The sequence below is a fragment of the Taudactylus pleione genome, unplaced genomic scaffold, assembly GCF_031769625.1.
Source record: "Taudactylus pleione unplaced genomic scaffold, aTauple2 ptg000043l, whole genome shotgun sequence".
In the NCBI taxonomy this organism is placed as follows: domain Eukaryota; kingdom Metazoa; phylum Chordata; class Amphibia; order Anura; family Myobatrachidae; genus Taudactylus; species Taudactylus pleione.
In genome coordinates, this window is record NW_028284445.1 from 2067092 (window position 1) to 2093762 (window position 26671).

Sequence of the window (26671 nt, forward strand, 5' to 3'; positions counted from 1 at the left end):
CTGCCATTTTCGCAGCTGTGGATATGCGAAGCTATGCTAATGCACCAGCAGCTGGGACTTGTACTGAGACGCCATCACAGCTGTCCGCAACTGCGTACACTTACACGGCATCACACGTAGATCATGCAAACATGGACTTCCTGAGTGAGTCTATGGTAACTCAGAATGGCCGTCATAACTGAGACACTGGAGCCATGTTTCCTGCGTACGGGATAGCAGATGCAGGATGTGACACCCCCCCATGAAACAGTCGGGAAACGTCTGCATTCTTAGCCAACACTCCCCATGCCTCCAATTGCAGGGACTCTCAATCACACTGCGAATAAATACTCACAGCGCGTGACAATGGTAATGTACCTGGACACATGCGTAGTAGCAAAAAATTGCTCCATTCGCAAAAATATTGGCATAGGATGCCCTGGCATTAGATTCAGCAAGGTAAAACCATCAGCGTTCCCAAACGCAGAGCCGCAGCGGCCATGTTTTGAGCAATTTCAGAAGGAGACAGTGTGCCGATGGTGAGCACGCGATGGTGTGCCAATGGTGGAGTGTTTTGAAACATCGGCGTATTTGCACTGTCCACAATAGGTGCCGGACTGGGGATGGGAAGGGGGCAAAAGCCCCCCGTCCCCCGTTCCCAAACATCTGAGAGAGGCATATGCTACATGTTGGGATTGAGCATCGGGAAATACTGAGTGCATAAGTTCAGTGCTTTATGGTGTAAGTCCCATGGACACCACAAAATTCAGGCCACTTTTTCATGCATTTCTCCCAGGACGCATTTTGTAGAAAAGTCACACACCCTCACCGTGACTACCACAGATTGGCATTTCCCGGGTGCGCATTCGTTTCATGAAGCAAACTCGCACCAAAAAGTATTGAGGCCACCGGGTTTGGTCTATGGCTGATTGTATGACGCTGATTGCTACAGAGGGGAGTGTGCAGAGTATATAGGGGGAAAACCTTGGTAATTGACTGCACTGTCTGATGGCTGATTTACATTGATTTGTCCAGTTTAATAAAGTTAGGAAAGCATCCAACTTTGTGTTGTTTGATGGTCTCTGTAGGCCTAGAGTGACACTCAATGCGCAGTAGCAATAAGTCCCTAAATCTACGCCAAACTACAAATCCCAGCAGTACACAGGCAACTGCTCTCCTCTCCCAGCGCTGGTTGGATAACTGTCCTGTACAGGGACGCACTATTGGCTGCATGTGTTCCCAGAGCTGCGTGGTAGTGCTGTGCCAGTCAAGGGCGTAACTATAACTTTGTGGGCCCCATAGCAAAATCTTGAAAGGGCCCCCCACCCCCCTTTGGCACAGAGAGGTAAAAAAAAAAAACACATATGCCCTCACAAGGGGAAATAACATTTTTATAATTGAGAGGACTGAATTATTGCCCTAAAATATGAGTGCTAAAGCTCATATAAGCACGTGCTGAGCCCTGATTGGATCTGCTCAGCATTTTTACCTGACCCTCAAATAAGGATTAGTGACATTTGATAGAGCCATTCTGCAATTGTGGGCACAGACGTCGAGCCTGCCTTCTGTATTATGGCATTACTAGTGGTGACCCCAGACACACACGCACAAATACACACAGCAGTCACCCATTGTCCCACACACAGCAGTCACCCATTGTCACACACACACACACAGCAATCTCCCATTGTCACACACACACACACACACACACACACACACAGCAATCTCCCATTGTCACACACACACACACAGCAATCTCCCATTGTCACACACACACACACACACACACACAGCAATCTCCCATTGTCACACACACACACACAGCAATCTCCCATTGTCACACACACACACACACACACAGCAGTCTCCCATTGTCCCACACACACACACACACACACACAGCAGTCGCCCATTGTCCCACACACACAGCAGTCGCCCATTGTCCCACACACACAGCAGTCGCCCATTGTCCCACACACACAGCAGTCGCCCATTGTCCCACACACACAGCAGTCGCCCATTGTCCCACACACACAGCAGTCGCCCATTGTCCCACACACACAGCAGTCGCCCATTGTCCCACACACACAGCAGTCGCCCATTGTCCCACACACACACACACATACACACAGCAGTCTTCCATTGTCACACATACATCAGTCACCCATTGTCGCACACGCACGCACAATGCGATCTCGCCTGGCATGTTTTGTGCAGCTGGCTGTGAGGGGCCCTGTTCACTTCTCTCTCCAACTTGGTTCAGTGACTTCAGTCTCGGACCGACGCTGTGTCCATCTCCCAGTCAAGAGATGCAGAGCAGAGGTGAAATCAGAGGGCGGAGCATAGCCTCATGGGATTATTAGTTTATCTTTAACTGCTCAGAGTCTGAGCAAGTAAAGGATAAACTACAAATCCCTTGTGCCACTCTACTCCCCTCTCTGGCCGGCCTGTCGGGTGCCTGTATACAACTCAAGGCATAGTGAGTTGTATACATTATGCAATCCATGTGTGACTGGGTGCAGGGGGTGCGGCAGGCCCTGGAGGCAGCCCGGGCCCCATAGCAGCTGCACCCATGGTAGTTACTCCACTGATGCCAGTGTTGTGTCTGTGACTGGGAGAGAGCAGTGATATCCGCATACAGCGGTAAAATTAGCAAAAGCAAAGACCCCTCAGCAGGGTTGGAAAATAACCATTTTTTTTTTTTTTCATTAAAACATGGTTTAAACTAGCCAACCCTGCCCTCAGGCTTACTGATCTCTGTCATCAAGTAGATGGTGTGGCAGGCTGCTTCAGCTGCCCCTTAGTGGGTGACTTAGGGGTGCCAAAATGAAATTATATCTTGACCCCCCCCCCCCCCCCCCCCAACCTAAAAATGTTGTGGCGCCCCTGACATGTTGTGGCGCCCCTGACATGAAAAGTAGGCATCTCAGTACATGCACTGCCCGGCGGCTTGCTAATACACAAGGGGAAGGCTGAAATTCACATTTGTTTGTTATTGTCGTTGCGACTCCGCAAAAACAACGCAGCTGCAAATGCAAATTAGTGTCCACCTCTGAAGCATGCCATATGTGTCATCAATTCCAGGCATTACCTAGTCTGCCCAGTGTAATCCTATGTAGTGCGCATAAAATGGCTGCCTCATCTAAATCCTTCATGAGTAGGATGAATAATCCTTGGAATTGATGACACAAAATGGCTCCCTTTTTATTTATTTTTTTCTGTATTTTATGCAAATCTAAACCTCTATTATGTTCATGGTTTCTGTGTACTGCCTGGAGAGGAGATGTAGCTGAACACTTTGGGGGCTGGAGAGGTTCTCATGTCATTTTAGCCCCGCCCCCTCCATGTGGACTCCTGGTAATCTATCCATATCCTGCCCATTTTAGGAAGTGGGCAGGTTGCCGAGATCCACCAATTCTTCCGGGGGTCTGCCCGAAAAATCATGAGTCTCCCACACATTCCCCTAGCCTAGGTAAGTGTGGCTTCCTATAAAACCTTCCCAAAATTCAGGCACTGATAGATAGATATATTAACTATATGTTAATAAAATACCAATTGCTGCCGTAATCTAATAGGGCTAGTGGATGTCCACTGTTATGAAAAAAGAAATATAAACAATTGAAAGTTCTGCACTCTTAAGTAGGTCTTGACATGGCAGAAAGAACAATCAAGACATTTGAAATTTGATACAATATGAAACATTTATTCATTAGCAGTATAAGAATAATAAAATAATACCCAACCGGTTAGGAATAAATCTAAAAATAGATGTGTACACACACATTATTTAAATATAGTAGATCAGATTGATCTTAATAACTATAGATGTTTGGGTCTTCCTGCCTTGATCTCAAAACGAGGCAATACGTAATCTTTACGGCGTTGGATCTTGCATGTTTTGTATTGAATATCAAAGTCCTTCCCTCGTGATCGGGCACACTGGAGACCAGAGGCACGAAGTTTGTACTGAATAAAAAAAACGATTGGGAGTACTGATGGCTGGGGTACTGTGGGCTGGCTGTAGCAATCTGTTGGGCACAATAAAATGCAGCAGTGTGTTGTTTGTTACTAAAAAAAAATATTTATAAAGCAAACAAAAAAATAAACTATTATAACATCATCATTACTATTAGGGTGCAGCCCAGCTTATACAATTGGTGCTGTGAGGCAGTTCATGTGTTTAGGGCCTTCAGGCACTGTTAAAATGTTTTACTAATATAAAACTTGTGTGTTAAATATAACGTCATTATTAGGGTACCATCCGGCTTATACTAGGTGCACTGTGAGGCAGTTTGTTGTGTGTTCAGGCACTGTTAAAAAAATTTAATAATCTAAAACTTGTGTGTTACAAAATAAAACATCATTATGGTGTCACCATCGCTGTGAGACTGTTTTCAGACACTGTTATTAAAAAAAATGTAAATTATATAACAAAACTTGTGTGTTACACAATAAAACATCATTAGGGTGTCACCATTTCTAGGGGCACTGAGGTACTGTGTTGTGTTATCAGGAACTGTTATCATAAATGAAAATGATAAAACTGGTGTGCAAAAAAAATATAACTTCATTAGTGTGCCATCCTTATACTAGTGGGTATTTCTACTTCAGGGTCCATAGGGGGTCCACAGGGTTGACCTTGGGGGTATAGGTTGGGAACCAAATCCGGGCACCACGCAGTTAAAGCTTTTAGCTCCCAGGATGCACTTGGGTCCACTCTCCCTATAACCCCGCCCCCCAGCCAGAGTAACCTCAGTTTAAGTTGGTGCCCGGCCGGAGTCGGGTCACCGTTACTGCAGGGGGGCTGCTTAGATTATAGCGGCAGCGGGAGCCGGCATCCCGGGGGGTTAATTGCTAGCCAGGGGAGGAAGCCTTCCCTGTCTAGCGGCTCCTACCCTCAGCTCAGCGCGCCTTTCAATACTACAGTCTGGTGTCGCTGAGCTGCTTCCTCCGCGGGCCACGCTTCTTCTGAGGTCTCCAGCGGCCATTTTCTCTCTGTGGTGCTGCAGAACTCCTAGGATGACAGTGAGCCCAGTCCCCCTGCGTACCTGGCCATTTTGGGTGAGTGTACACAGCGCTATAGCCTTCCCAGACACTGAATCTGGGCAGTTGAATGTAGCGACATTGTGCAGTATATTATATGTCATGCAAATGTATGTATATATATTTTTCTGCATTGTATGTGACTTATGCTAGTGCTGACTGTCTGCTTTTTCTCTCACCTGTCAGTGTATATCTATCCCTTTTCTTTATCTGCCCTAATACAGGTGTACCTGGGGTGGTTCTGAGACCTCACATATATATACTTGTTAATATCTGTGAGGTTTGTCACATACTGTTGCGTGCTGCACGTTGCCATATTTTAGATGGAACTGTGAGTTGCATACGCTGATAATGGGTCCCTGCAGCTAATCTTAGCGTCAGTCAGGACCGGTATGGCGCTGCTTAATATTTCCGTCAAGATAGTCAAATATATCTGACCAGGAGATTGCACACGATACTGCACCCATTATTGCTATCCTGCAAGTCATGGCCTGCAGGTATTAGTGCGGAGGATTTTAACTCAGAAAGGTTCATGTATGCGGCACCATCTGGTGCCGGGCCCCTTGCACGACCCTCTTAAAGGGCGGTTTATTTCTCAGGATCCTCTCCTTTGAGGATCGCCGGGCGGGCCCCATTGTCGTCACTCGCTTGGAGTTACTTCACCATACTGCCCTTTTCAACTCGGGGTATCTCGCAATTTCTTGCAATTTACCCCTGTGTCACAGACTATCGCTCCCTGCCGGGGTTTTTCACAGTACATGAATTACCTCCGATACCACATCGGTCTGTCATTCCCCTTGCAGGGATTACCACAACGGCCACCCTGGTGGATGTCGTTTTCTACGAAATACTAATTGGCGTGATATACGCCCTGTGGTTACTTCCCAGTGGCTCTGCCGTGAACTGGATGGTGCATTCGGCTCTTTCCCTCTCACATGGGGGGAGCCGATTTCAAGTATTATTATCCCTGCTTTGGGGCTGGTAGCCAGATTCGTTCTGGATATAGAGAATGTCGATCCTGCACCTGTATCATACATCTCCCGTTTCTGCCCACCGGGTGGATCTCATGGCGGGAGTCTGGCTGTCGCCAGATACGAGGAGTCACAAAGGCCTCCTGTTTCCCATTCCCTGAGGGTCCTCACAAGTAATGGAAATCTCCTTCTGGGATGGATTTGTATGTTAATCGTCAGGTTACAGGAATTAATACGCCTCCCGTCCCGGCCTGGACGGATTTTACGGATCCGTAGTTGGTAACTTTGCCTGAAATCAATGTACTCGTTTTCAGGGCCTGTTGCCCGTCCTACCATGGCCATCGCATGGTGATGCTTTTGTAACGTTTTTCCTCTCCAACACGTCTGGGGTTCAAATATCTTTTGCCGCTCACATAAAATATGCAGTGGTCATATGTGGGATTACCTACATTGGATGCCGGTCTTCTAACTTTCATAGTTTCGGCTGCGACTGTATCCGCCGCAATACCCTATGGCTGCGTTATGGGAAAGCAGAGGTGCAGACTCCTTCCATGGGGAAGATCTTGTTTGGTCCTGACCTTGACAAGATTGTTGCATCATTGGCAGTATCACTAATGGAGAGATACCGTCTTTAGCTACTCCCACTACATTCGGACTAACTCTGTTAAGTCTTTTTGTCCTCAGGGTCAGCCTAAAGGCCTGTTTTTTCCTAGGCTGTCGGCCTCCACGGGGGCCACCATATCCAGTACCGAGCAGTCCTGGACTTCCGGACGACCCTGTTTCTACACCTGAGGATAAACCTTCAGCCTGACGGGACAGGTCTACATCTGGGGAATTCCAGAGTGAGGTACTGATTCTCAACGGCCTCTCATTGCTCAGGCGGCCTCCTCACAGGCATTGTTACACGGGTCCTTCTTCAGACCCGATCAGGGCCTTACGATCCCAGAAAGCTATACAGTCTTTGCGGTAAGCAGAGCTATTTCGGCCAACCTCACTATCTCAGCGAGGGACTGGTTGTTCTACTTTCTTTCTGGGGCAGTGACCGACTGGTCCTCATTTGCCTATACTCTGTCTCAAATCCCTGAATCAGATTCCAAGGGTGCCTGGACTCAGGTGGAATCGTCCATGCTCCATAATCCGACGTTTGGAACCTGGGGATTTTATGGTCTATCTGAGTATTCAGGATACGTACCTACGGGTATATACAGAGCCCTCTCATCAGCATGGGTTCAGGTTTGCTATGCCACAGCAACACTTGTAAGTTTCGGGCTCTGCCTTTTGGGACTGTCCTCAACTCCACCGGGGTTTACCAGCTTTATGGATTTTCTGACAGTTCACCTGTTCAGTGTATCCAAATGCTCCTTTCTCTGGACGGCCTCCTGCTTTTAGCAGGATCACCAAGGTACTTTACCGCCAGGTCAGGATAACCGTGGCTTCTTCTCAGCACAGATAATTAGTCATTGGAGAAAAAGTCCTCCCTGCATCCCTCACAGGGTTTTCTTCATCTGGGAGCACTGCTTGATTCTCAGAATCTGAGATTTTTTCTGGCATAAGACAGGATCTCCACTCTTCAACTTGGAGTGTGCCGATGTCTACGCAGTCGACATATGTCATTACTCTTTGTGATGCGCGGTCTACCAGAGTGTCTACCTTTTGGTATGGTGGACTGTGCTCAGTTCCATTCCAGGCCTTGCCATAATTGACTCCTCTCCAGATGGATCGAGTTTTTTCCATTGGATCGCTGTTCGAACGATGATACTTTTTCCGGAGGCGAGTTGGTCTCTGTCCGGGTGGCTATGGCCATCTTGTCCAGGGTATGCTTTGCTACAGACAGTGTCTGGTCCGCATTCGTTTCGGGGCAGTTGGACGTCTGTCGCTTCCGCCCTGCCACTTAACTTGGTGGTACTTTAGGCTGTCTTGGGCCTTCACTCTGGCCTAACCCATATGTCACGGTAAACCTGAATAGGTTCAGTCTGACAGTGTCACAACAGTGGCTTCCATCTAGGCAACACTGGTAGTTGGGTGGCAATGTCAGGAATGTCATACATTCTGACATAGTCCAAGGGTCTTCTCCTGGCCAACTCTGCAGTGTTCATTCCCGGAGCTCTCTATTGGGAAGCGGGCTTCCTCAGCCATCACGACGTGCATCCCGGGGACTAGTCTCTTCTCCAAGAGAGGTTTCAACTCCTGGTGAGCAGAGGGGGCCTCCCTGAGGTGATTGATCCTCATGGCCTTCTGACTCTATCACACATTACTGGTGTTACAGTCCAGCTCTAGGAGTACTGAAGCAACCTTCAGTGACTCTTTGTCAGTGAAGTGGTCCTTCCACTTTGTGTACCTGTGTCCTCCGGTCTCCCTTCTTCCTCGAGGTCTTCGGAAGTTTAATTCGAGACGGAGGGGCTTTTCTTCTGGGGGCTCCAGTTCGTCCCAGACATCACTGGTACTAAGATTTTCGGAGTCTCCTCATCGATGCTCCGTTCCTACTGCTTCACTATCTGGACCTGTTGTCTCGGGGTCCTTGTTTTTCCCTGGACCTGGATCATTTGTCTTTGACTGCGCTCCTACTGTGGTCCTAGGGCTTCCCTGGCTCTGTCTTCATTGAGATGTTTAGAGCAGATAGGCCAGACTTTGCTGGGATCTGCCACGGACTGTGGCATACATAATTCTTATGGTATCGTACCTGTCGATACGATCCTCTGGTGTCCAGGATTTCCAGATATTCTGGCATTCCTTCCGGCTGGCTTGGGTTTCACCCTTGGCCTGGCCTTCCTGACAGTGCGGATCTCTACACTGTCGGTATGGTTAAGATATGGAATTGCTCCACTCTGGTATCCAGTTCATCCTTTGGAGTGTTTTCTGGATTATGCCTCCACTTGTCCTCCCTAGGGACTCCTGGGGAGTTAGTAGTGGTTCTTTGTTCCCTCCGGGGACAGTCAATGGAACCGCTGGTTGTGATAGCCATTACATGGTCTATTGTTTAAGCTCTCTCTCTCTCTCTCAGGGTGTTTATATCAACCAAGAGAGTGTCTGAATTGGGAGCGTTCTCATGTGGCTCCCTCTTCTGGAGGGCATCCTGTCAGGGTGTGAGTTGCTCTCGCCCTGTGTTTCTTCTTAGAGTGGTTTTTAGGTTCCATATTATTCTGGAACTTATGGTACGGCCATTCAGTCCCCAGTCCTCTCGGCTGGTGTGGCCTCTTTGGCTTTATGTGGTCCGTTCAAGTTCCTTATGGGAATCGGACTCCTTATTGGTGGTCTGCGGTTTCTGGTTTTCACAGGAAACGATGGCCGGCCTATAATGAAATGTTGGCTGGATGGTCTCGTATGTCTTCCTCAGGGGCCTACCCATGGGTGGGCATTTCTGTCGTTGAGGCTTGTTTTTTCTCGGGCCATGTAACCCTCGTGGGCGGCTCGTTGTGGCGCCTCGGCTGTTTTGCCTTACTAGGTGTCCACCTGGTCTTCTGTCCACACCTTTTTAAGGTTCTAGGCATTGGTTTCCTTTGCCTCTCAGGATGCTTCCTTTTTGGCGACGGATTCTCCTCTCAGCACAGGAGCGTCCCCACCCTTGGTTGAACTGCTTTGGGACATCCCCAAGGTCAACCCTGTGGACCCCCTATGGACCCTGAAGTAGAAAACAAGAGATATGGTAAGAACTTACCTTTGTTATCTCTGTTTCTACGAAGTCCATAGGGTCCACAGGGCGCCCGCCCTGACGCACCTGGCTTCATATGGGCTGTGTTACTGGTCACCGGTTTCCCGTCTCCTTTTCTGTGACTATGGTTCTTGAGTGTTCCAGTTTTCTCTCTCTTTTTCTCTCCTCCTCCGGCCTTTGGCTACTTACAAACTGAGGTGCCTCTGGCTGGGGGGCGGGGTTATAGGCAGAGTGGACCCAAGTGCATCCTGGGAGCTAAAGGCTTTAACTGCGTGGTACCCGGATTTGGTTCCCAACCTATACCCCCAAGGTCAACCCTGTGGACCCTATGGACTTCGTAGAAACAGAGATAACAAAGGTAAGTTCTTACCATATCTCTCTTGTTATTTACTAAAGTGAGAGTGTTTAGAAATGGAGAGGTTGCCCCTTAACAACCAATCAGATTCTACTTATTTAACTAGCACCTTCTAGAAGCTAATGGCTAGAATCTGACTGGTTGCTATGGGCAACATCTCCACTTCTAAACACTCTCACTTTAGTAAATATACCCCTATGAGTGCTCTGTGTCGATATAGAGCAGTTGATAGAAGAGCAGGAGCAGCAGCCCAGACTAGTGCTACAGCTGCTGCCAGCAGTTATGATAGTACTTTAACATCTACTAAAAGTGGTCGAGGGGAAATAAAGTTTAAGAAAAGGAGCCTGAAATCTAAACAATATTTCACAATGTTAAATAAAACATCACCTCTATTAATAAAGGGAAAATTTACTGCCGAAAAATTGTAAAATTGCGACTTAATCTGATAGACTAAGCATCAATAGAATGGAGGATTATTTTAACGACAATGTACAAATTAGCATGTCACACAGTCCTTTTGATTACCCTCCAGTGTGTACTCGTTGGGAACCTTGTGAGCGATCGCCGTAGGAAGCTACTTTCTCAAAATGTGGAAAAACTCACGTTCTATAAAAAAAAAACCTTAGAAATTCTATGAGGAAGACCGTTGCCGCCAAATGCAACAAAGTACATAGGCTTATGTAACTAACTGTGGACTCAAGTGGGGTTGAGCTAATATTGTGTGATTAATGATGTTAACACTGATGAGGATGATGATGATAATTACATCTTCCCAGTGTAAAGATGATTAATGAACGCTGTTAGCCGCCTTAAGTCCATTGGTAGCTTGTTTTGTGGGGGCCAAAACAAACCAAGCACTTCAGCCACAAAAGTGGCTGCTCCTGTCAATGAACTGCTTGGTTTGTTAAACTGTGCATGTCCTTTTTAATATACAATATAATATAGCCCAAGGAGAAATCCACTATGCAATACTTTTCATTATGGGCTTTGCCAAGATTGTGTGAGTTTGACAGCTTATTATAAAGTACTTTACTGGGGTGTTGGTGTTCTGTAGCTTGTATGACCATCTTTTTTTTTTTTCGATCTCTGAATAGTGAGGTATTTCTATAGCTTTTTGTGTACACGTTTAGTTTTATTGTAACAAAGCAACTTGTACACTTTAATGGTTAAAACTGAGCATTTTTACTTTCCAGCAAAATAATTGGGGAAAAAAACAAGAAGCTAGACTGCTATGTACTATCACACAGGGTCTAATACTCCTCAGCTTCCACCATTGATGGCAGCCAATAGGCATTGGGGGCCCCATACGCCATACAATGATAAAATTTATATTTTGAGTTTAAGGGATCTATTTACTAAGCAGTGTTAGGAGACAGAGTGAAAAGTGATAAGGTGCCAGCCAATCAGCTCCTAACTGTCATTTTTCAAACACAGCCTGTAAGATGGCAGTTAGGAGCGGATTGGGTGGCGCCTTATCACTTTTCACTCTGTCTCCTAACACTGCTTAGTAAATAGACCCCTAAGAGAATAATGAACTTGAGAACAGAAAAGATTAGAGATTTCCGTTGTATTTTTGTTCCGTTCTCACCTCCCCTTAATAATGTTATAAAGCACGGTATAAAGAGGGAGGGGGGAAAGAATCAAAAACAAAGGCATCCGAGCACACACAAATATAAAAAAGGGGGAGAAGGAGGAAAAAAACAAATCAACAAACAAACAAACAAACAAGCACAACAGCATAATGCTTCCAGGGCCTGGATAAAAAAAAGAGGAAGAGTGTGGAATCCATGCAATGTAATGATTTAATAATCTTCGCCTATAACTATTATAGAAATAATGTAGACAAAATTCCCACCAATTCCAATACAACTTAGACTTTTCTCCCCTGATCAAAGATAAATAAAACAAACAAAACAGAATAGTGTATTTAACATTGATATTGTTTCTTTTTTAATATATACGGACAATTTGGTCTAAATAATGTACAGACTGATGACAGAAACAATGTACAGCTGTCTACACTGTTCCAAAAGGTAGATGCAAAGGGTCAAACATCACCAATTGTACAAGACTCTCAGACTGGGAACTGGACGGTCTATAAAGGGCTAATAAATAATCAATGTGTTCACAATTTGCAGGTTACGTCATAGAAAATGACATTAGCTATTGCTCATTTTAGATGGAACGGTGCTAATAATAATCCCGATTAAGTATCCACAAACACTAAGTGCCATGTTGGAAGTTGAACTGCCACGTGTTTGTGCCACGTCTGTCGCTTAGCTTAGTCAGCCACAACCTTTGACCAGAAGTGGAGAAAACAATTTTGTGAGGTGGTCAAAATTGACTGGAAATGACCGGAAATTAATGTTATTGAGGTTAATAATACTGTAGAAACAAAACCGGCCCACATTACATGATTTTAGCTGTTTTTATCAATTTATTCATTTTTTAAAACCAGATCCAAAAACAAAACACTTGCGGGTGGTGTTTGGCAAAACCAAAACACGGCGATAAAATAGAACCAAAATTAAAACACGGGGGTCAGCGCACATGTCTATTAATAACTTTTTTTCTTTTTTCTTTTTTTTTTCAAGGATTTTATAAGGTTAATAGTAGCTCCATTGTACTGGCCAGTAAAGCCCCATTCTTGTTATTATTCCAGTCTATAGCTGCACATGAACATTTGTATGGTCCAAGCTTAATAGGGAATATTAATTACCAGCGGAAAGTCTGGCTTTGAATGTAAACCTTTGAGGTAAGGACCTGATGTATGTCATAGAAAGCAGCAATCTGTTGCGGTGTAATGCTGACGGTCTGGACTCCGGATGTATTAAGAGTTTACTGAAGAGGTTACCAGCCTGGCTGCAGCGAGCTTGATGGCTGCTTAATCCAGATACAGACAATGACAGCCGTGCAGCTGCTGGGTGGGCTGAAAGTGCCAATGCCAGGTAGAAAACGGAGGTGCCAAAGAGCGAATGATGCAGGAGTTGTCCTGAGCTTCTGACTAGTTTCGCTTCTATATTGTAGCTTTATGAAAGAGTCAACTCTTATTATGTTCATGTTATCTATAAAACGCCTTCATTTGTATTGGAGAAAAGTGCTATATAAATTACATTTTTATTATTATTAATAATAATAATAATAATTAATAATAATATTATTACACAACCGAAGTGATGTTGTGTATCGCTATGGATCTTCGGGCTGCTCAGTCACACAGAAGTCAGACTGATCTCCCCATGTGACTAAATGGGTAGCGCAGGGCTAGTGCAAATGCACATTTATAGTGATCACAGCTGCTCTCACAAGCCAGGATTGGGCTAGTGCAAATGCACATTTATAGTGATGACCGCTGCTCTCACAAGACGTAGAGGGAAGGTGCAGCCACATCAAGTACCTGCGGAAATCTGCGTCTATTTTCAAGCATGCAATGCTGCAGTTTTGTATGTGGCTCTGAATCAACCCCTTTCTGGATGTACAATTATAGGTATGTTAAATACACAAGGGTAGTTTTATAACATCCGTACTCCCTTCCAGTCACCAGAAGTGAGACATTAACAAACTAGGGTGTATTCATCCTTTAGAGAAAACCACAGCCAAACTTCTTCACATAACGCAAGGACGCACATGGATGTGAAGAAATAGTACATATGCTTTATTTATGGCCCTAGCTATTCTGCTGTATGTGACACCTGTGCTTACAGTTCACATGTTTCACTTTTGGACAATGGGCCTGTTCAGCTTTGGGAATAGAGTGAGATATAGCACCTAACTGATCATCTTGGTGAAACCATGCTGCACTGCAGGTGGGGCACATTTAAAATGTGCAGAGAGATTTAGATTTGGGAGGAGTGTTTCCAAACTGACATCTAAATTGTAGAGTAATAATAAAGCTGTGCAGTATTTGTGAGCTACATGCAAAAGCAACCAGTATTTACCATAAATGCAAAAAAAAAAAAAAAAAAATCGTATGTATTTACACCCCTTGCATTGCAGTATGGTTTACCATAAATGCAACAAAAAAAAAAGTATGCATTTACACTCCTTGCATTGCAATATGGTTTGTCCAGATTCACAGTTAAGTGCTAATTCTCACTCTATTCCCAAAGCTGAATCAGGCCCAATGACCCCTAGTGTGTCTGTGTTGTAGCTCCATCTACTGGAAGAAGAGTGTAACACAACAGTGGCAGATTAGTATACCATCTGTGTGGTCTAGACACAGTACAGCTGGCAGATTCATTAATAAATATCTACGTAAATGATAAGCTGTGCAGAGATTTGACTATGTCTGATTAGCTAAAAGGGACGTTAATAAGTCATATTCCTCAACTAATAATGCTTGCAATTGAAAGTATTGGTTCCAAGTAGGCTATATCATATTTACAAGTTCTTGTTAATAAAATTCTGCCGCCTTGTGATACAAAACCTATATTACATTATAAACTAATAGAGACCATTTGTTAGCTCCCCCAAGAATTTACATAACTGCAGCATATGCTGGAAGCAGTAAACTGCCCTGTACTGGGGTTACTCGTAAATATTATTAGGATACATTAATTATGATTACTGATAGAATTCCTCTCTTGTACAGATGGATAGGAAAACATATAAAGAATGTACAAAATGAAATAACTATAAATAAAAACACTATAAAATATTACCTACCACTAATGAATAGATTAGCCATGACCACTGTATATGTAATCTGACAGTGTTGATGGATAAAGAATGGCTCTGTACTTATCTACAGTATATATGTACAGTATATCACAGGGACCTCTCATCTTCATATCAGCTGTGTATGGGTGTGGTATGTTAGGTTACCAGTTCTCACGTCGACATGTACAGTTTACATGTCAACATGATAGAATGTTCTCCCTTGCGGCCACCTGGTTACTTACCTGGTCCAGGCGGCATCAGCGCCTCAAGCATCTTCTTCCTGGTCACGGTGGTCATGTGATAGTCATTTCCAGCTAAATGATCTAATGCGCCCGCATTCTGGCAAGAATACCCACCCTATCCCTAATACCTTGTGCCTAACCCTAATGCCCCCCTACAACCTAACCATAACCGTCGGCGTGCTGAGATTGTTGACATTTCATATGATATTTCAGATGTCGACATGTTGCCATTCTAGTGTCGACATTGAATGTAGACATGGCAAATATACAACCATGTGACTGGATACCCTTTGTACTCCTTATCAGCACACACATTTTCATATCATACCTACTATTGTAGATTATAGGGATATTGGCAGTCCCCTTGGAGTTCCCTGGAAGGTCCCGTATAGTATTTGGCTTTCAGGCTTGTGCTGTTCTATGGGCAGAGAGCTCATTGGGGACTTAGGACAGCTTTGTATTTCACACTTGGGGTACTTCACCCCAATAAGCTCATACAGGTTGAGTCTCCCATATCCAAAAACCTTGGGACCAGGGGTATTTTGGATAACGGAATATTCCGTATTTTGGAGTAATTGCATACCATAATGAAATATCTTGGCAATGGGACCCAAATATACACACAGAAAGCATATATGTGTTATATGCACCTTATACACATAGCCTGCAGCTCATTTTATACAATATTTTCAATAATTTTGTGGCTTAAACAAAGTTTGTGTACATACATGAAATTCATTTATGTTTCATATACACCCTATACACACAGCCTGAAGGTAATTTTATACAATATTATTTAATAATTTGCGCCTTAGACAAAGTTTGTGTACATTGTACCATCAAAAATCGAAGGTTTCATTATCTCAGTCATGCCAACATTATTCCGTATTTCGGAATATTTGGATATGGGAGACTCAACCTGTACTTTGAACAGCGATGATAGGAAATGGACAGGGGAAACTGGGTACAGCAGAGAGACTATTAGGGTGTTTGAAGTTGTATTTTTAAAAATACCAATGACTCTTATTATCAGAGGTACAATGACCATAAACACAGAAGCCATTAAGAAGTTTGTTGTTTATAAACCTGACTGATCTAATTGCAGCACTGTCTATAGGGAATGGTTTGTTTTCTCCCTATGGTTTAAAACCTGTTATGTAATGATCAATACAAGTAGTGAGATAATAATTATTTCTACTCATTCAAACTTCCTCTCATAAGGATCTTGAGAGGATTAAGTTTAACCCTTAGCTTCGCTGTAATTAAAGCACAATGTACATCTTATACTGGTGTGGATTGAAAAATCTGCAGTGTCTAGATAGACAGTCAGATGGATCGACTGTTAAATAGTCGACATGGGCTTAGGTTGACAGGGTCAAATGTTCGACATGGTCAAAAGGTAGACAAAGAAAAGGTTATTGTTATTTTAACCCTAATCCTCATCCCAACCCACCACTTTGTATTTAACCATCCCCTTCCGCAGCCTAACCCTAACCCTCTGCGAGATGCCTAAGCCTAACCCTAAATTTCGTGAAAAATCAGTGTTGATATTTTCTGTGTCAACCTTTTGACCCTGTCAACCATTTGCATATCGACCATCTGGTGTTGACCTAGTGACTGTCTAGACACTGTAGATCTTCCATCTGGATACCACATCTTTTACCACTATACACAGTATTGATGCTGTAGTACCAAATATATCAGTCGTACACTATGCATGCTTTATAATGTGGTATGAGAGGGATTTAGGGGTTATCAGTAGGACAATAGCCACAACTATTTTCTGTGTATAATTTTTGCAAAGTGTAGGGTCTTGTATAAGACATACCTCTATGTTATACCTCTTTACCTGCTCTCTGCTGTGTTTTTGGACTAGTCCAGACTTGGCCGCACCCCAGTTTCATCATATCCCATTTCTGATAATGTCAGTCTTATCCCTCAATTAAAACCACATCCCCAACATTTTGCATTGTGAGAGCATTATCACCAGGATTGTTAGGAGAGTATAGCCCCAACATTTCTGGAGTTAAAATCAGGGGCGTGGCTGCTTTGTGCTGGGGGCGTGGCCATGTCATTGGGTTGTGGTCACGCACAATCTGTTTTCTACTAAAATAAAAAGCCAATTTTTTTTTTTGCTGCACACAGTGAAGGCACCTACTGTACCTCTTCTGTATGCAGAACTAGAATACCTCTACCCCCCAAAAAATCAGGACTGTCTAGCCAAAATTAGGACAGTTGTTTGGTATGGGAGAGCTCTGGAAGTTACAAATCTGATTTTGGTGGTAAAAGGAAACAATATAACTTTGCTAGAAGGTGAGTTCCCCAATAATAGAACCATCATAGATAATAGATAAAGTAAGGTGACAAGAATATTATTATATAAATCAGAAATTGTCAAAATCTGATACACCTGTGCACCACTTAGAGGATCTGGTAAACATGAACTGTTAGGGGTCCTTGAGAATCTGGTATCTGGTTTAGCCACCTCTAATATAAGTCATCCCTGCATTTCCCTGGACAAATACAAAGTGAAAATGTATGTTAGAGTCCCTGATTTCTCAATTATAAAGCTGTGTTTTGGGCCCTATTCAAATGAATTTTAGATGTGCACCCCAAATCAGTATTTATTTAATGATATCCTTTCTTTTACCACTGTATACACATTAATATGTATAATATAGGAACTCTGTTATTCATACACAATGAACATTTTGTTAGCTTGCAGTATACAGTAGGTTTGTAAAAAGACAATCATGGCCCTTAATGGCCTGCTGAACTTTGTGTTGTGTCCTAGCCCATGGGTTAAGGCCATATATTTTAAAACAATACTCACTCATATTTCCAAACTTATGCCGCGTATCCACTAGGAGATTAAAATGAGCGATAGAACGATAAGGACATCCTTCTCATTCAATCGCTCTTTAATCGTTAAAAAATCAGGCACAAAAATGTTGAAAACGACCAGGGATGCGCGCTCCCGCTGGCCGTTTTCGACATCAGTCATCGCCTGAAAATACCGGTCAATATGCCGATAACTGCAGATTGGGCATGTTCGGGGAGGAGGGAGGGTGCCTGCACTGGACGACCTATCGTTCAGTGTAGGCACTGCACATTAAGAGGAACGACTGTACGATTGCAATGTTGTAATCGTACTGTCATTCCTCTATCTGCTAGTGGATATGCACCTTTACTGGCCATGGCTAATAAAAAGTGAATAATATTTCAGATATTTATGCTTACCAAGATGTAAGTCGATACGATTCATTGCACTAGTTCTCCATTCAATTGTTTTGTCTACCCCCAGGGTGCCACCACGACCGGATTAAGTTCCACATGGGACTGGGGCTGATCATGATCACCTATTGTGATAAGCAGAGGAGGTGTGGCCAGTGCTGTGTGGGTGTGGCCAGTTCCATGTGGGTGTGTACTCCCCCTACTATATCAGCCCCAATAGTCTCTCTAAATAAGTAACAGTAGGAAAATTGCATAATTTTGTGAAGAAGATAGAAATACAAATGTAATATTTAAGGCTGACTATATGGATAGGTGGGCGACTGGTCACAATCTTGCTGTTATGATAAAAGGCCGATTTTCAAGTGGAGGCCTGGAGGTGTAGCCCCATCCGCCCCATTGTTAATCTGGCCCTTGGTGTGAGAATGAATATACATTTAGGCAATCTGATCTGTACCTTTTACTCCCACTCCCTCTCCTGCAGTCCGACATGTTCTGCTTCCACTCTGCATACTTTCCTGCAGTACATTTTTCCTGTATTTTCTATTACCGGTACTTTGTTTATGCTGAACACTGTCAGCTATACCACAGGGACAGGTAATTGTTACTTTTGGCGTAACCAGCAGAGAATTCTGTACTCCATTGTCAGGAGAGCTATGTGTTTACCCTAATTGTCATACCTCTGCTGTTGTATACAATGCTGCTATTTCATCTCTCATCAGTGACTCATTTAACATGTAATAAATACATTTATAACATTAAAGTTCAGATAAACTGGAAAATAAAATAATAGTAAAACTATTAAAACATTCTAGACAAACATTTTCTTAGTTTTGTCTATGTACTCCCTTTCCGTCTGAGATTCTTAGACATATAATGATGAACGTGGGTGGGCAGCTGTATGTCTTGAACGGCCCATAAGGGGACCGAGGCCGACGGGTAGCATGAGTAGTAATCATACAGATTTATAATGCCGATGTGATGTGAATAAGCATTGTATTTGCTTGGTAATGATCCAGCATTTTGTCGATGGATGTCAAGTCTTCTTACTATGTCTGTGGTGATGAGGATTTAATACACTATAAAATTTATTTAAGTGGATTTTTTTTCAACTTATTGCTTGGAGAGTGCACTTTCTAATAATAATTTATATATAATTATCCATTTTCACAAAAATGCACTAAGAGTTGTTGGCTTTAATGAGGCATGAAGCACTTTGTGATGTCGCTAATTAATATAGGCAGAATTTTTGTTTACTCAACAAAACGGCTATCTTTACTTTGTGTTGGATGGTACTCATAATCTGTGTGTGCGTAAGGAACGCTGAGACTTAAGTGTTGCTTCTATAGTTGCATAGTGATTGTACCCACTTGTATCTATGTTACGCATGGTTAGTGAATATGCTTACAGAATACATGCCTACTTTTGCAAAAGCATTTCAGGGAGATTGTGAAAGCAAAACCTTTTGAGTGCGGCGTTAAAGTGGACGTGTACTGCTACATCTGAGAGGAGTGCCATAAAATTCAAGCTGAGCAGATCTACTTGTTGATGAAAACTAGAGATGTGCACTGACCCTCGTGTTTTGGTTTTGGATCTGGATCTCCACTGGTTTTGGATCTGGATTGGTGTTGAAAAAACCTCTCCTCCGTGTTTTGGTTTTGAATCTGGATTTTTTTGTTAAAAAAATCCTAAAAACAGCTAAAATCACATAAAATGGGCCTTTTTTTTGTTCCTACAGTATTATTAACCTCAATAACATTTATTTACACTCGTTTCCAGTCAATTTTGACCACCTCACAGCTCACAATATTGATTTTTTTTTTCATCTAGTTTAGGCCCAAAATTTGCACCAAGATAGCTGGCTGACTAAGCTAAGCTGCAGCAGTGGGCGGCACAAACACATGGCAGCTCAACTTCAAACATGGCACATAAGGAAACACTTTTATTATTCAAGAGAGGCCTGAGGGAGTTGGAGTTTGTATGAAGTTGAAGGCAGGGCAGGGACAGGAAGCGTTGATTGGTAGTAAATTTAATTTTGTGTTTTGATTCCGAAGAAAATTTATGAGTGAGAAGTGGAGGGGAGGAGGCATTTACAAAAAAATTGTGATACATTCACATCAGTCCTTGCAACAGAAGAATCCTTGAGCATGGCTGCTGCTGCTGCTGCTGGGAGTTGATTTTCTAATCCCAGAAGGGACCAGGAAGAGTGCTTTCTAAAAATAAACAATTGACTTAAATAATCCTTTGCAAACCTTCTATAAAGGCATTTCCCAACCTGTACAGGGACGTAAAAAAAACATAGTTATTCAGTGGCCTCAAAGTGCCACTTAACCAGCACAGATATGTGGACAAGGGTAAGATCTTTGATTTAAGGCAGGGGTAGCCAAACCTGGTCCTCGAGAGCGAACAGTGCAGGTTTTCCAGGTCTCCTCACAGAATCACAACTATAATAATTAACTTCACCTATGGATCTTTCTAAATGTTTTGGTGAGTAATGAATACACCTTTGCATCAGCTAGGTTATGTGGAAAACGTGAGCGGACCGAGGTTGGCTACCCCTGATTTAATGATTTGTATTATCTTCTGTAAAGGCATTTCCCAACCTGTACACGGACATTAAAAAAAACCTAGTTTTAGTGGCCTTAGGCCCTGATTCAGAGCCGGACGCTCTGACAGAGCGCTCGCTCTGAATCAGGGCCGTCCCTGCTCCTTTTTGGAGCGGCCTCCTGGCCGCTAGCATAGCTGTGGGTGACCACCCACAGCTATAGCGAGCGGCCAAAATGATGGTCGCGATGGTCTGGGCTTGCGACGAGACCCTGCAGTAGGGTCTCACTGCCGCAAGCCCAGGAGTGCTTTTGGCTCAGCGCCAAAAGCACTCCCACTGACATAACTAGTGATGTCAGTGGGGCCGGCCCCAGACGGTAGGCGTTCCCATGGGAACGCCTCCGTCTGGGCAGCCACGCCCCCGGCACGCCCACCAAAGGGGGCGTGCTGTCAATCAACATCGACAGCACGCCCCCTTTGGTGCAAGACCCATAACGACGGCTTAGCCGTCGTTATTCGGATCACGCGCATGCGCACGATGGAGCCACCTCCGTCGTGCGCACTTGGGCACCATCGACCCGCTTGCGAGCGCTCAGCGCTCGCGAGCGGGTCTGAATCAGGCCCTTAGTTCAAACTGCCGTTGTCCACTTAACCATATCAGATATGTGAACAAGCGGAACAGAGCATTAAATGCAATATTTCAGTTTAAGTTTACGTTGTGTCTGGAGATCATTTAGAAAGCAAAAAAAGAGCTCCATCACAAGCGGCAGATGATTAAACTCACACACAAATGTTTAATAGAAATACTTACAACACCAGGTCAGATGTTTACCCTGGAGGATCTGTCTGATTCATCTTGGTGCCCCCAAGACCAAGATTGTGCAAATTCTGCCAAAAGAAAGACTGACACCACGGCTAAACATAAGTCACCTTCTGGATGTGAATTGTCTCATTTGCATGGGGAAGACCCAACCCTCAGATGAGATGGATCTCAGCCAGTGGAGAACATTGAAATCACCATTAAAAAGTCACAATGGAAGACTACAGTGTGGAGAATCTTTCTTCACAGTCAGGAGAGGCCTCAGAGAACATGAAAAAAGATGCTCTAGGTGCTGAACTTCAAGGGATTTCTCCATCATGTTCTGCAATGTGGAAAGGTTTCATTCACATGTTTTCTATAAAGCAGTTAAAAGTTACAGCCTTCAAAGTGTCTGGCTATAATATTCACCTTTGCCAGGAATTACCAAAGATTATCCAAAGCAAAGGATTCATCTGTCCAGAATCTGACTGCGAATTCATGGATCGTATTTGGCCTGAATGCACTAAGACATCCAGTGATTCTGTGTTCTGTAGCCGACTTTATTCCTACCTGAATCGCAAACTGAAATGCGGAATAGTGAGCACAGACAACATGGAGGTCTTTATTATTCCGCTGCCTGCATGCCAACCAATACCCCCAAGACTACACCCACTGACAATCTCCATCTGTTGCTAGGCCTTCTTCTTTCAAACCATCCATCCTGGTCTTCCTGTCCACAAAGGGTGAGCAGGGTAGAGAAAGAGGAGCTAGATGTCCCCGATGACATTTTTTTTCATCTATAATAGATGATGTGGAGAGATAAGAGCTTTAGATGTTGGAACAGGGGCTCCCACCTATTTGGCTTCCCTCCAGAGAACAGAGCTCTGTTCCTCAGGAAGTGTCTATGCCTGAGCTGATAGGTAGTCTCTGTCTGTTGGTAAACAGTGAAAACACACTTTTTCAGGGCTTGCTCATGTATTGTGTTTTACAAGGAGTTCCATATAAGTGGCCACGAGAAACCTTATATGAAAATGCATGTAGCCATAGGTATCATTGTGCCTTATAATCAATGCAGGGAACTGGCATTGATGATCCCAAATAAATGTAGATATCTCTGATTCCTTTTTTGTCCTCAAGTATAAAACAGCTGCATAATGGGGTAAGTTGCAATCGGGGAGTTTGCTGGACTCTTCAGGGAGATTGCTGCTATATCAGGGAGTCTCCCTGACAATCGGCTCATGCTGAAAGATAGACTAGTTGGCACTCTCCAGTAGGGGTGGGTAATAAGCGGCTCTCCAGCTGCTGTAGAGCTACACATCCCAGCATGCCCTGCCACAGTTTTACTGTTTGGCCATGCTAAAACTATTGCAGGACCTTCTGGGATGTGTAGTTTAACAGCAGCTGGAGGGTCGTTAATGGCCCACCCCTGCTCTAGAGCATTACCAGGTCAGATGGAGGTGGCATTTGTTGCTCAATGAGCTACTGCCAAACTTAAACATTTAAATGACACAGGATAGTGTATGTTATTCAAACTGGCAATTAGAGGCAGTATTATATGTATGTATGTGTATATGTATATATATATATATATTTGTATGCATGGGCAAATTAAATATTAATATGCTAAAATATATAGTAATAAAATGTTTATGTATTCTCCAGAATTTTTGGAAGGGTTAACTGGCCCCAGATTACAAAACTGATAATTATATTTTTTGTCTTCAGAAATATACTTGATGCTACAAATTATCGCCCAGTCGAGGAGCTTTTCAAAATCAACCTAACAGAGAAAAAACGTTGCAGAAGAATCCTAGAACAGGTAATTATTTCCAACACTTAATAGAGAATGTTTGCTTTGGTTAGTGTTGAGCTTGTATAAAGCAGATTAAGCATAAATTCCAACATTGGTGGGCTCGTTATCTTGAGGAGGACGTGTTCACGGCACACTGGTGACGTGGCTACGCCTTTAAATTGACTTTTTGTTTTGTGGGGTTTTTTTAATGGTTTTTTTTTTCTGCTGCATGCTGTGGAGACTCCTTCCTCCACAGTAAGTGGCAGTGCACAACCCCCCGCAAAGCAGGTTACATAAAACTTTTTGTTTTAGGCCATAAAAAATCCTCCAAAGTATATCCTAGAGGTATCAGTGTTTAATGGAATTATCCAAAGGAATCTTGATGCGTTTCGTCAGTCAATAATTACTAATTGCTTCCTCTTAATTTGGCTTGGCGCTCAAAACTACTGCTAACTCCTTATATGGAATACCTAAGTCTCAGGAATTCTGGACTATAGATGCCATTCCTGCATATATAATTTCTTAATTGATAAATGAAAGATTATGACATTGATCTAGCACAGGGGTGGGTAATAGGCAGCCTTCCAGCTGTTGTTGAACTACACATCCCAGCATGCCTTGCACCAGTTTTAGCATGGTCACATAGCAAAACTGTGGCAGGGCATGCTGGGCTGTGTAGTTCTATAACAGCTGGGGGGCTGCTTATTGGCCACCCCTAATTTACCATCCTTGCAAGGGGGCAGCACACATTGAAAAATAAATAATAAAATAACATATTGCTTTCTATATAAAACAAATGGTATTACAACTCGAGGTCATCTATACTAGGCACATACTATATTATTTTATACACAATACAGTCCTGTGTATGATTAAGTCCATGAACACACACATATATATATATATATATAGATATAGATATAGATATATATATATATATAGATATAGATAGATACATTGTAATAAGGGTCCACTTGCATTAACAAAAGGTCCTGTGAAACAAGTACGAATTAGACACAATATAATGTAGTATATTCAGATTTGTGTTATGGATAACCACCATTTGTGCCCAAAATATTCTGAAACAACCACACTGTCATTGAAGAGGAACGTGACACAATGAGTAAGATAAAGAACGCATAACCAAAACACCCTTCATACGCTGTCATAACAGGTTATAGAACTGCCCTTGGAAAAACCCTCTGCCGTTCCTTATGTTTTTATTACTTTGCTTGAAATGCACCTATAAATACAAAAGTGCAAAAAGACTTTGTAATGGGAAAAAATGGTTTTCAGCCCTCTGGTAAATGTGAGTGATTGAAATAATCTATGAATTGTTGTTTTTGTGTGTGGGTATACAACAAGGGAGTATACATGCGCCTAGAACAGCCATATCCAATAGTGCTATCCTGGGCCCAGATCTGATGCTTGGTGTCTGGCCTCCCTGTAGAGAACAACCATTGTCTTATTTGTGCCGCAGATCAGTCCCTTCCCCCCTCGTCTTGCTCCCTACCATCAGCAGTTCAGGGAGTGATGCTGATCTACTGCCAGATCAGCAGCCTGGCACCTCCATAGTGTAGTTGAGGTGGTATATGCCCTTCACCACCCAGCTACTCACTAACTTCATGTGCTGAGCTCCCCCAATCATGGCACAGCACACAGTGCTCTAGTGCTGTGAGGGAGGAAAAAGAAGAGAGGAGGAGGAAGAGCAGAAGGTACAGCAGGATCAAAAAGAGGGCAAAGACTAGGATAGAGAAAGAAGGAAAATGAGCTGGAGGATAAATAAGGTTGAAATAGGGAAAATATGGATGAAGAGGAAGGATGATGGAGGAAAAAGAAGGAGGAGGTAGAGAATGTTTAATGAGAGAAAAGGAACAGGTTTGGAAACTGTATCCCCTGCTCTCTGTACCCATCTTATGACCGGACCTTAGTGAGGGCTGTCTGTGTCACGCATGAAGGAGCCTGCGGACTGATTAAATGTATAGGTGGGGAAGAAGGAGGAGATGACGTGGTTTATGCAGAAAGAAAAGGCAGCGGGATTCAGGTACCTCCGGCACGTAAGTAGTTGTGTGGATATGTAACTAGAATGCACTCTGTATTGTATGGTGGTCACTGGGATGCTCTCTTTATTGCATGGTGGTCTGTATGATGCTCCCTGTATTGCATCAGGGTCACAAGGATACTCTGTGTATTATATGGTGGTCAGTTGGATGCTCTCTGAACTGTATGTTTTCACTAGGGTGCTTTCCTTGAGACCCTCTAAATTTCCATTGTCCTTAAAAGGGAGAAACACATGAGTGGTACAAGGCTTCCTTAGCCTACTCTCTCCAATGCTGTGATTCCCTCTTTCAAACTATAAAAATATGGAAAAAGTTCTGTATCCCTGCCCCCCACAGATGCATCTGAGCAAAAAAATAGCCATGTAATGTCACAAGACGCCATTGGTGCTGTGGGCCTGCAGTATTGCACTTTTGTAAATTACTATTATATGTTTGTTACATTAATTGTAACAATGTTAAGTGGTAAATGTTTGGCACTTTGATGTAAAGCTTATTTCTCTGTGTCTTTCCTTTAGGCTGCAAAGAGTGGCTGCAAAGCCCCGAATGCTATGATTTCTTCCTGTGGGATGATCCCTGGAAATCCTTACCCTAAGGGGAAACCCAGTCGCATCAATGGAATATTCCCTGTAAGAATACTGTATTTGTGCTGGGAAAATGTGCTGGGATTTTTTAAATGAGGTCACAACTTTAACCTTTCCTTTTGTTGCCGTAAAGCCCCTACTCTGAACTAGTGAAATTACAGGTATATACACATACACCTATCCTCAAACCACGCCAAATAGTCCAGTTTAGAGCACCATGTACTTTACAATTTAGCCATGCCAAAAGACTAAGCCTAAGTACCTAGTATACTATAAGCAAAATATAAGGAAAAAGTACACAGTCTACTGTAGGATAAACAGGCAAAAGACTGGACCAATAGGAGTGACCATCGTTATGGTTTATCTGTGACTTTATACCAATTCTTTTGCTACAAAAATACTAATCCTAAGTACCTAGGGCAGCGGTTCCCAAACTTTGTTGAATCAAGGTACCCTAGAGTATCAGCATTGTTTTCACGGCATCCCTAAGCCAAGAGTTTGATATTGAGAAGTTCAGAAAAAAATGTATTAAAGTGCAGTAAATTGTTACCTGTCATCCTTCGGTTCTGTTATGTGGCGGTGGACAGGTTTGCACTTCTGTTTGTCCACACATTTACATTACATTGGCCATAAATAATTTGATTTGGTGCGGGACCACCAACCTGAGGCACCCCTGCAAGTGTCCCAAGGCACCCCAGGGTGCTACAGCGCACAGTTTGGGAAGCACTGACCTAGGGCCTCATTCAGCGTGCACTGCTGAACG

At 43.4% G+C, this 26671-nt stretch overlaps 1 protein-coding gene across 4 annotated transcripts in view; it reads left to right on the forward strand.

Annotated features, from left to right (window-relative positions):
- The window catches only part of PROSER1 (proline and serine rich 1), a 62857-nt gene that overhangs the window by 12097 nt on the left and 24089 nt on the right, over positions 1–26671 (forward strand). For all 4 annotated transcript variants that reach the window (XM_088460176.1, XM_088460177.1, XM_088460179.1 and 1 more), the window contains 2 exons: positions 23201–23294; positions 25843–25953. In XM_088460176.1, coding sequence (XP_088316302.1) covers positions 23201–23294; positions 25843–25953 — 205 coding nt within the window. The remainder of the gene's footprint in view (positions 1–23200; positions 23295–25842; positions 25954–26671) is intronic.